Source organism: Haemaphysalis longicornis, unplaced genomic scaffold (assembly GCF_048455015.1).
Source record: "Haemaphysalis longicornis isolate Haplotype H1 unplaced genomic scaffold, Haemaphysalis longicornis Haplotype H1 scaffold_1, whole genome shotgun sequence".
Lineage (NCBI taxonomy): Eukaryota > Metazoa > Arthropoda > Arachnida > Ixodida > Ixodidae > Haemaphysalis > Haemaphysalis longicornis.
The window spans coordinates 384,788,572-384,800,969 of NW_027526203.1; the positions used below are offsets into that span (position 1 = coordinate 384,788,572).

General features: G+C 42.8%; 1 protein-coding gene across 1 annotated transcript in view; it reads right to left on the reverse strand.

Annotated features, from left to right (window-relative positions):
• The window catches only part of L(3)72dn (UTP4 small subunit processome component l(3)72Dn), a 49,472-nt gene extending 47,442 nt beyond the window's left edge, over positions 1-2,030 (reverse strand). The window contains exon 1 of the mRNA XM_077686550.1: positions 1,679-2,030. Coding sequence (XP_077542676.1) covers positions 1,679-1,917 — 239 coding nt within the window. The 5' untranslated portion in view covers positions 1,918-2,030. The remainder of the gene's footprint in view (positions 1-1,678) is intronic.
• Positions 2,031-12,398: the final 10,368 nt, after the last annotated feature.

A 12,398-nucleotide genomic window follows, 5' to 3' on the forward strand; every position in this document is an offset into this window, starting at 1 on the left:
GACGGCATCGTTGGATGGGCATTCTCGATATCTCAGTAATCGCCGTACCGCGCTTCTGCCATGTTGTCGGCTGTAAAATGCCTAAGATAATCCTCCCAGGACGGCTTGGAATCGCAGAAATCACTAGCCGAGGCCTATGCAGTGGATGAACGCCCTCCGCGTCACCACAGACGCTCAAATGCCATGCGCTTTTCCCGCATATTCGGAGCTTGCGTCACTCATGCCTGTATCGTAAAGAGCATGTTCGCACCAGGCCAAGGGTGTGCTGATTCAAGCCTGTGCCCACTGCCCGCAAGCAGTCGGTGCCTGTGGCAACAGCACGCCAACGAGAACTCGCTAGAGCGTCATTGTCAGTCTGCACGCGTTCTGCCAACACGCTCGTGGAGCAGTGAACGTTGCGGCCCAAAAATGGTGAACTCAGTTTAGGAAACATCGGCCGAAAACGATAAAATCAACGTACAAAAAGAAAGCATGTACCCTCGGGGATTCGAACTTGTGACTTGCGAAACAATAATCCTAGCGCCTCAGACCACTCGGCCACGAACCAGCGCTGCCGAGGTTGGATATATAAGATATATAATGTATAACCAGTTTACACTTTTATTTAGTTTTAGCATTTCAAGTACTTTAGGTGACTATTTGTTGTGTAGCGCTCGTGCAGTAAGCGTCCCCCAAACTTCCACAATATCTCGCGCCTAGCAATTGCATTTCTTTGATGGAAAAGCGTTCGCAGATGTACGGTCGTGCTGCTGACCGCTGCGCTTCTTCACCCTGCGCAAAAAAGTGCTTCCTGCTCCCTAGTTTTGCGCTGTACGGTAAAAGTTTCAATTGATTTTATTTCCTTAGTACCTATATTGACTTCGCTGACTCTTCTCCCGCCTTCAAGTGGCATTAGATGTTCCTACTAGCGTAAAGTCAGCGAAGCGTCGCATCTGCACTTGTGCAGCGCTTGTGTGGAGCGACCCGGACTCGGAGCTTGACGCAGTGTACAAACTAACAAAGTAAAGAAAGGCACATTCTTCCATTCACAAACGTGTTGTGGCTTAGTTTCAACTGAGCGAGTGAATTGCGATGACCCGTCGGCGCCCGGCGGTCTAAACGCTGGGCCGACTGACTCGGTCGGAAAGTCGGGGAACCGTGCAGTAGCGCAGCCAATTGCCAGCTCATCTCCTCCTGACGTCAGACGAAAACGCCACAAAAAATGGGCGAGGGTGCAGAGAGGAGGACAGCATTTTCCAATTGATTTTTTTACTAAATAAATTAGCGTAAACGCGCTCAGAGGGGTCGAAACACGGCCTATGGACACCGTACTACAATTTGCGCTAGTAATCCCGCAATGTTTACAAATCACTTCAGTGTATTTCGTGGTCCAGAAGGAAAAAAAAAGTACGGGTTTGCCCGCCATTTTTTTTTTTCCTGCAGGGCCGCTTACCTCTGCGCATGTACTGTCATATGCCAAAAAACAACGTTTATCGAAAACGGTAGCAAACAACCACTGCTTTAGCATTTCAAGGAGCTGCGACCCATAAGTACAGAAGTATGCACTTTTCGCCATTTCATGTATTTGAAATCCGTCGCACGGTAGGACCCACTCCAAACAATTCGAACGCTCATTGTCCAGGTACACTTTGGCCCTTACAAATGTCAAATGAATCAAACAAATCGCACGCACGCTCACCTTACTACTGCAAGTCTTGCAGTATCATTGTCGTAAACCAAAACGTTGATGGCCTTGGTCTCCGGCTGATAGAACGATACTCGATGAATTCTGTACTTGAAGTTGGTAAACTCTCGATCTGGCTCCGGCTCATCTGGTACAGTTTCTGCTGGAGCTGCTCGCTTTGCTGGTGGCGCAGGTTGTGACGGCTTTGCTGTAGCAGGAGCTTTCTTAGCTCTTTTCCTACTTCTTCGAGCCATGGCTCAATTACTGTGGAATTCGAAGCTCAGGCTTACTTCGGCAAAACACGTGCAACGAACATCGAGGCGCGCAAGGTTGGCGGCGATCCGGCAAAGCCTATGGCAAAGCCGCGTAGATCGGATTGGCCTGGATTGTGGACCGGGGGTGGGGGCGCTGTGCACAACAGTGCAAGAAACAAAATGTGCGATTTCACATACTTCTCATCATAGAGTTAATACTACTCTTCTCATTTAATTAGTTCCATGAACCGTGAATGTACTACAGCTCTATTCTAGCAGACAAACGCGGGGCTGCCCATTTCACGGCGGCTTTTTGATGCTGCTGGAATCATAAAGATGGAATCATAGAGACAAGTGCTCAGGCGGCTTAGGAGCGACAGCTTGATGTTATTAGCATCAAAACTTCTTCTGATAGTTATCCAAGACACCTGTCCAACGTAGTATAATTTGTATACCGATCCACACTCCTCTCATGCATTGACAGCAGACGGTTGACAGATGACTGCGCGGTTTTATTTCCTATTTTTCTGCAGCTCTCGGCGAGTTCGTACGTGCGCACAAAAAAGCTTACAAGGGAAAGGGGCGAGGCGTTTAAGGCTGATCACACTGTCAGCTCATGGCTCGCAGCGTGGTAAGCTGCGAGTAAAAAGAAAAGTAAAAAGTTAAGAGAAAGGGCGCTCTGACCCTTGCAAATTAGCTACGGGAATGAGCACCTGCCACAGTAGTGGGGACGGCACCCGTTCCTTTCACAGCATTCATGTGAAAGGAACGGGTGATGGATGGGTGCACAGGAGAGACTGAAGGACGAGAATAGTTTGTGCACAAGTTCCCTGACAGCGAAACTTTTGGGGAGCCCGCCTGACTGCCGTTTTAAAGCAAAACTTTAGCACTAATACGCCCTGCAGGAAAGCCAACTTTCTCTGACGATGATGATGAAGGCATTAGTGTCACTAAATAAGGTTTTATTTAAAACCTTATTTAGTGACACTACAAGGCATTATCAAGGCACATTCCAGGCACTGGCAAAGGAAAAGTAAACACTACAGTGGACACCAAATTAATGTTTAAAAAAAATTTCTGAATGACATTTGTACCATGCACTGTCATAGAGAATAAACACCACGTGGGACTGCAGCAGACCAAAGCAACTTTGTAGCTTGCAGCTCATGAAACAATTGGACACTTTTTTGCAGAATTTTAACCTGCTGACAAGCAAGCAACAGATCTACAAAGCTCTTTGCACAAAAGGTATCACAAGGGCAGCTTGTGATACCTTTGTGGCACCCTTGCGCGGTTGGTTCCTCATGAAAAGTGAAATGATAGCCAAGGTTACAGCAAATCACCAACTGCCCGCTCCCGTATCCCACGGCAAATAGCTTTGTCAATCTCGGTCCAGATTATTTGAGCTTGTGTTTGCACAATACACAATGTACAAAACAAAGAGAATCGTTACCACCAGTCCATGGTTTGTTTTGAAAACAGATTAGTGATATCGCAGGCTGACTAAACCTACTCTAAGAAATACTTCATGCCTGCATCCTCACATCTGCCTTTTGTGTAAGTGCATGGTCCTGGTTAAGATTTTTTCCGTATCATATATAATATGTGGTGCATTACCAAATCAACGGTTATTATTTACCCGCTTTTAAGGCAAGAGAAAGGTTACACATTGGAAACTACCATCCTATATCAATAACTTGCACAGCTTGCAACATTTTGTAAGCAACTAGTAGAGTACATTGAAAACAACATTTTTTACAGCAAGCAACATGGTTTTCAAAGGCGCCTATCAACGGTCACGCAATTATTTGAAACAATACACAGTTTTGCAGAGGCACTTAATTGTCATGAGCAAGTTGATGTCATAGCTCTTGATTTATCAAAGGCATTTGACAGGGTCAGCCATACGAAGCTCATTGAAAAACTTTATGGGTACAATATCAACTTACAAATTATAAAATGGATTCATGCCTATTTGCACAATAGACAACAGTTTGTAGAGATAGATGATGAGTGCTCATCTTTGCTTCCTGTTTCATCAGGTGTACCTCAGGGGTCGGTTTTGGGCCCAGTTTTGTTCTTATTGTATATTAATGACATTGCAACTGATGTACATCCTATGGCTGAAGCGCGGTTGTTTGCCGACGATTGTATTCTGTTTTGTCGCGTCAAAGGTACTTCTGCTAAAAAACAACTGATTCTTTATGTCGAATTTATAACTGGTGCAAAACATGGCATATGCAAATCAATTTTGACAAATCTGTTTGTATGACGGTCACGAATAAGAAAACCCCATTGATGTTTTCATACGCTGTTAATAATAATGTGATTAAGCATTCCACAAAACTGAAACATCTTGTCGTAACAATCTCCAGTAACCTTAATTGGAATGAACATGTCGAAAATATTTGTGGGTCTGCCCAGTGCAGGCTTGGTTTGTTACAATGTAAACTAAGGGATCCTGCTCCAGATATTAAACAGAAATCATACGCCACTTTTGTTCGGCCAAATCTAGAGTACGCTAGTATAAATTGGGACTCACATCAGCAATACATAATAGATAAATTAGAATGAATTCAGCGAATAGCGGTCAGGTTTATTTTTTCTGACTATGATAAAACACTCGGTAACCACCATGATTGGCAGGGCTGGTCTCACTACACTGGCTGTGCGCAGGAAAATTGCGTGCCTTAAATCTTTATAACAATAAGCTGAACTTGAGCACCAGTTTGTACTTAAAACCTCCTGGAAGAGTTTCGCCACGAACTAAGAACTAATCGCTTACTACATCTTACGTGCCTAGAGTGGATGTCTTTAAGCACTCTGTCATTGTCAAAACAATTGTTGAGCGGAACAACTTAAACCCATGAGTACTTCCTATCAACAATATGGTTGACGCTTTTGTAAAAAAATTGAATGCATTATTTGTGTTAACCTTGCATTGTATTCGCACCTTGTAACAGCCCGGAGGTGCTCACAGCATTGAAAATAAACAAATAAATAAATAAATAAATTCAAACTTGAAAAAAAAAAAAAAAAAAACAAGACAAAAATGTACGCTGATTGTCAGTATGATTCATTAACAAAAAAAGTAATAACAGTAATGTCATTATTGTTCCTTGCATGATTAAAATGATGAGCATCTGCAACCTGAAGCTCTTGATATGCATGTAGACGTCAAATAAGCACGAGGGAACTGAATTCTTCAGGCATAAATCAAGCATGAGAGCCTCTAGAACGCAGCACGGTTATTATTGCACTTTTACTGTCATCGCGTGAGAACAGGGTGTGGAAATCGCTGTACTGCAGTACCAAGGAAAGACCAAGCGCCCAGCCAATAATTTGCATACGAGCTCCATTTCCGTCCCGATCACCCTGTAGTGCTTTCTTCTCTCAGCACCAAGCAGCACCACCACCTAAGCACCACACTACAAAGAATAAACGTTTAGCTATGACCTCCTTGCAAATACAGCTTGACCATAAAACCTACAATTCACAGTGCGGCTGCAGCCAGGCTCCTGGGAGATGTGATGCAGCGCCAAAACGCCGAAGTCGCGCTTGCCTGAGTCAACATTGCTGGGCCTGCTGCCTGCTCTTGGGCCAGCTGTTAATCACTCCGCTAAGAAAGGTCAAGCGCCAACAACACCAAAGAAAAATCAGGTTCTTTGTTTAATTTGCTCTCCTGTAGGGGGTCATGAACTTGGCAACAAGTCAACAATGAAAACACCAGATATTCTCGAAACCATGAACAAGCAGTCTGGCTGCTGCACTCCTCTGCTCCTCTATAGCTGTACCACGTCATCACAGTGGCACATACCGAAAAAAACTGATTAACCATGCTTGCTGCCTCTCTTCACTAACAGACTAAACTTCGCCCACTGGCTGCATATCTTCTTTGCGCTCCACTGCTCTCAATAATGACAGCGGTTGTTGTTCATTTACACACCTTCAACATAACACCCTCTCATCTTGCTATTGTATTTTGTTTTCTTCACTTCTCTTCTTTCTCAGCTATGGATTCCCAATAGTAAAATAAAACTAAACTACCACTTGCTGTTCTGAACTGGACTGATCCAATTCAGCCACACCTCACCTCATTACATACGTTTTTTTTTTCTTTTCTTTTCTTTCCTCTGACTTCCTTTTTTGGAAACTATGCCTAAGAAAATTGTCAGTACCCAGGTTTATTCACCAGTTTGTACAATATGCGGCAAATGAAACGCGAACACGCTAATATGAATCAGAACACGCAAATAGCACAATTTCTTTCCATACAAGTCAAAATGACGCATGGCTTGGTTACAAAAACAAAGTCTGGAAATGTGGCTTTCCGAATATACCAATAGCGCGCCATTATTAGACCTCGAAGAACAGTATTTTTCAATTTTGCATGTTCTGATTCATATTTTTGTGTTCGCGTTTCATTTGCCACGTATTGTACATCTCAATGCAGCAGGGTTCATTAACGCTACTGTTGCTGGTCAATCAAGAGAAAATTTTTCGATTTATGGCAAGTTATTCATGTTTCATTGGTCATATCAGATCAACAGCACTATGTCACGCTTCGGTGATTTATACCTTCGATGCAACCACCACTGACTGTGTTTTATTGGTTCATTAGGAATTCCCTCTCTCAAAATTACATTTTGTTGATTGTTGGTGAATTTAATGCCTATCCACTCCAAGACGGTAAGTGTAGTTCACCTTAAGACTTGATATTCACTCTAAGACGACCAGTGTAATTCGCTTTAAGATGGTTTGCTGGTGGATTTGGTATCCACACCTGAGTCAACCAGTGCAATTCACAAGACACAGTCACATTTGATACGTCATGCCCTGAGACAGCGTTTCTACATGACTCATAGTGAACACGTATTTTGGCTATAGACAAAAAGCTCCCAGTCAAGATCATTCTCCCTTGGAAACACCATGGAAGGTCTCTGCTGCATTAGCAGTTTGTCCCTTGGCAGCACGGCAACAGCTGTAGTTGTGGAGCCGGGATTGTCCTTACTACTTTCCTGTAATAAAATTTTCTGTACTGTCACTGCACTCGCAAGCGCTTATGGCCAAACCAATGCATCTTACAGCTTGTTCCACAGTTTGAGCCCATAGGTTCCACAAGCAGCAGACTTGCCTGTGAAACTTTACACCAGAGAAACTGGGGTGCCAGTAGGTCCCCATCTCGGAGTATTTCTTGACACACTTTCCTCATCCTACTGTCAAAAAAGCTGTCAAATCTTTTCATGATTCCATCTGGCATCGTATGGTAAGGAGTCGCTAGGACCTGTATTATGGACGCAAAGTCTGTCGATTTCGCCCATCAGTTCTGAACTGAATTCTGGCCGTTGCCTACTCAACATTTACTCAGAAAAAATTTATTCAAAGTCTGAAAACGAAGTTTCAGTGGTGCATGTGATGTCAATTGTCTTCAAGTGACAGCTTCCAGTCAAAAAGCGGCAACTTCCGCGAGAGTGAGCACAAACAGTTTTCCCTGGAAGAAGCTGGAGATAATGTCAATAGCTATTTTCTGAAGCCCAACGCAACAATGAGCACGATTTTCATTGCTGCCTGCCAACCTCGTTCTTTAGACACTGACTGTCAGTATAAATCACACAACTTCCCTCCCTGCTTAACATAGCTATGTACACCCAGCCAAAAGTATTGTCTGACAGTCCTGGCCACAGGTTTGGCCACTCCATGGGTGCCCACTATAACACCAGTATCATGTGCTAAGCTTAATTCAGCCCTGTAAAGTGTGACTGGCACCCACAGCTGAATAACCTCTCCAGCCAGATCTGCATCACTGTTTGCAGAGTAAGACGTGGAACTCAAATGGTGGATGGCTTTTTCTCCACCCATAGCATTCTCACAAAGATGTGTCCAGCTTTCGTAAATGTAATGTTCAACGTCTATGCAACAGGCACTTGGATCACTAGCATCTTTTACTCAACTGTCCTGGCCCCTGTAATCACTGCTCACGAGGCAGCTTTTGCAACTTCCCTTTCAGCCCCTAGCGACAGCTGGCTGGATACTCCTTCAATATTGAAGGTTTTTCTTGGGCGGTATCTCATAGGGTCTCCAGTCAGTATTGGGCCATCCACACTTCTCACCACGGGAACACTTCCTAAGATTCATTCACACACTTTGCCACCCAATACACCAGAGGTACATCAAGGAGTTGTGCACCAAAACAACAGAAACTACTTTCATTAGGAACTTGTCTCTAACCAGGTGCACACAAATTGGGGCTGTGTTGGAACTGCTGTCTTTATGAACTGAAACGATGTGTGGCCTCTCATTTCTTTGTTTTATGGGCACGCTTGCATTGATTTACCTTTCCTACACTGCTTTTCGTTAGTGCTCTGGAGTGAGAACACCAAACATGCTTGTGAATGAATGACACCTGCAGCATACTGCTGGTTTGTCCACAGCTGGTTCTCAATGCAATTGTTGGCGCACATTGCTTGGGGTGCAGGCATCAGCAGCTGGCGTGTTCAGCTCGCCTGATGACTTCACAGGGAAAAAAAAAAAAAAAAAGAGAAAGGCTCATACAGTGAGAATACATTAGGCAGTGTTTAGCAAAGAAGCTTCACAAGTGGGCAAGATGCCACTACCCACCCGCGTTAAAAATTAAGCTTGTTTAGAGGCGCAGCTCAAGGGCTATTCTTGGTTTTGGAACCTTATATTACAACAAAAACTTAAACAAGCAAAAAAACTTCAGCCAGATTTGACCATAGTGTAGAAACTCACAACTAGTCCCAAAGGCACTACCATGAGCTGGGAGCCCCACTGAGAGATCTCACTGCCAAAAACTACGCTTCCAAATTGACTTGACCAGATTTGGTAAGAAAACACCAGAAACCATCCAACGGATAAAAAAAGTGCCAAATCGATCAAAACAACATTGGTTTTAAAGCAATCGGCTTTTTTCTTATATATCACCAAGTCATAGAAAGCTTTTGGCACACAGATGAGAAGTTACCACTTTATGCCCACGTCAACATTAATAATGTTGATTTATATTTATTTAAGGTCTGCCTCTCAATACATAATGATTACGCATCGAGAGACAGCGCTGCCATACCAGTCCATGCACTGCAAGGTCATTTACATCACAAACAGTGCTGGTGCCTTGAGTCTAAGCACATGTGCACTTTTTGTACTATATAATGAATGCGTGTCACCCAGAAATCTGCACCAAGTGTGCATAAAGGCGCAAAATAAATACAAACCCTTCCGTTTTCTATCATCGTATACTTCTAGAGTACATTTTTTAAGGCACCTCACATGAAATAAACATGTTGACTACCTCTATTCAAAGACGTCATCTACCGTTGGTGTTATTGCGCATGTGCAACATATTCTTCCAAAAAGGTGAAGATTATGCTGTACCATGCATTAGTGTCATCTGTGTTGCACTACTGCAGCAGTGTGGGGTACTACTTATGACGAATTTGCGCAAGCTGTATGTACTACAGAAAAGAGCCGTAAGTCATATTGCTGCTGTACATTAAACCATTATACTTCTGCTACACAACCCCTTTTCCAAAGCACGAAATTATTCAACTGTTCTGTTTGTACAGCTATAGGCTGACGATGTGTTAGAGGTTTTGTAAAATTTGGAACTGATGCTTTAATTAACCTTGCCAAGTTAGAAGCAAACACAAGCGTTTGCCTAACTTAGCACAAAGAAATGCAAACTGTACCCATTCCTAGAACTTCTTGTGAACAATCTTTGCCCTACAAGCTACCTTTCCCACTAAATTTATTAAACCAAAAATATTTCGATCCTTCGTGTAACCAAAATGACTCAACTGAACGCTTTCCCAGCTTATCTATTTTTAGGTATATTACATGCCTTCAAATTCGCCTTGTTGATCACTGCTTTTTATGTTCATGCCATTTTATGAGATGGCAAATCGGTCTACCTGTTTGTTAAGTACTTTGCAACGTTGTTTACATTACTTGATGCTATGCAACACTTGTTCATTGATTGGTACTCTTTGTGCACGAGTGATCGTAATCTTGCTGTTTTGCCAACTTCTTTTAGTCCCGTATTCCTTAAAAAATAAAAAAAATAAAATCATTGATTTTTTTTTTTGCTACCAGAAAGCCTGCATTATGAGGATATACAAAGTTGATCTCTGATTTGGCATTTTCACACTTTTGCTGGTAAAATGTGGAGATGCACCAACTTTTAATGGCGAACTAAACATCAAAAAATATTTGCCAGCTTTTCTTAATATTAAAGGGACTATGTATACAAACTACGCATTTTGTTAATTTAAAACACCTACACCTTGTAAAAATTATGCAAATTTTATGGCAAACTTCACACAATCAATCAAGATAAGGAAGAAAGATGAAGCAGCATTGCTTTTACAAACCACTTTCTCACCTAGCTCAAATGACGTCAAAGGCACCTGTCAAGATTATGTGTAAATGTTTCTGTTTATCACTTGCGTTTCAAAAGCAGCACACAAAATGCTCAAACTCACCTTATAACTGCATCATACACATACGACATTACAAGTAAAAGTTTTTTTTAAAGCCCTAAACTTAAGGTTTTGCTTGTTGTTTTGTACTTCCTTTGTAACCCAGTATGTCTCATACCTCTGTACGTGTCATTGAAGCAAGACCAGTCAAGTGCCAGGCAGGCAGTCTTTACAGCTGCCATTTAGCAGTGGCAGGTCCGCTTAATGAACTTTTCTATGGATATGAAAGTGGGCTTCAGTGTGATTCTTTCCCGACATTCCCACATGGTAGGAAATAAAAAGAACAGCCAACACAAGTCACCTTCTTCTGGCTTTTTTTTTTTTGACACAGCCAGTGAGCTGCCCCCAAAAGGTCAATTTTCCGGCACCAAGGTGATCCCGAAGGTGCAGGTTGTCCAGAAGGTGCCTCAGGTGAGCCAGTTAAATATGCAGTCAGCTTTCATGGTTTTTTTCTTATACTAAGTTCCATCCTTTGCATTTCTCCTCAGATATGGAAGACATCACCAGTTTGGCATTTAAACTGTGAGACAAAAGCAATTCAACTTCGAGAAGACAGGATCCCATCAAACAATTAGCTTTCACAACATGACACAAAGAACTGAACGCACATTTGACTGGTTCACATAGTTGGGACAACTTAGGTCATGGTGGACGATCCACCTCAAAGTGAACAAGAAGTGTGAAAAAAAATAAACGAACAAAACCCAAAACAAGCATTTTCATTTTCTCTGTGTTTCACCACTGTCTTTTCTTTCGATTTTAGACTTTTCCATTCATTCTGTGGTTAGACAAAAAACAGCCCGCGAGACAGTGGAACAACACAGAAGCCCAGCGTCCAAGATTGTCTCTCATTAATGGTTTCAAATTCGGCACCCGTGTTTTGTTTTTTTCTTCTGCGTTTTCCCCCAGGCCTTATGACGTTTTTTGCCACAATCAGGAATGCTCACCAATTGTGGCTACAAAAGAAACGACAAACATTTGGGATCACTACAGTACCTAGAATAAAAACGGGAAGTTCTGCAGGCCGCCAAGTTTGATCCCCTTACACTGCCTAACCACTGAGAGACATAAATGGTAATGATAGATGATAGATGCGATACTGTCGCCTCTGTTACTGCTGTGCCACAAGTGTGTCATGCCTTGCTTGAAACACTGGCGGTGCAGCATTTTCCACAAACTCAATGATCAAAAATAAATTACTTCGTGGAAACTCAAAGAGAAGCTGCGAGACTGGCAATGAGATCAGAAGACCCGCCCACACACACACACACACACACACACAAAGTGTTGAAGGAAGTGCTCAATCAACCCCAAAACATGTTGGTTCACATGACTGCATGGCCAAGAGGGTGTGGTGCGCTTGCTTTCATTCTCTCGTAGGAATAACATAAGGGAACAATCACGCAACAAAAAGAGGTGAAAAATGCCAGAAAATGCCAGTGAGCAGTCTCATCAAAGCAGCTACATGCTAAAAGTTCCACTAAAGTGAAGCAAAGCATGAAGGGAAGCTTGCCAGGGCAAAGCAGGTGCTGGGTTTGGCATGCTCTGCAGTCACCTCTGTTGTGCCCTCCAGCAAATTAGTGCAAGCCCTACACCCTGTTCACAACACTTACGTCACCTTTCTTCCCTTGTACTAGTGTAAATTTCAAAACACAAGCGTTCGGCCAACCTTGTAGTACGGGGCCTGGGGCTGCAGTCCTCCTACCTCTGCTTTGATCCAAGACTGCATTTTTAGCACAAAGATCTGTTTCTTCAGAAACAGTTCTTTGGGCTAAAAAATTTTTGTCTTGAAGTGGACTGGTCCAAGGTTCTCAGTGTGTCAGAATTGTCTATTTTATACCTGTATTCAGTAGGTGAGTGTGGGTGGGCCAGTTGTGGTTTCACAACGTTTCCTTAAATAAATATGCTGTCCAAAATTGACAACACGGACCACATAAAGCTAATAAACTTTATTTATACGTGTCTAATGCGTAGAGTATGCAAGTG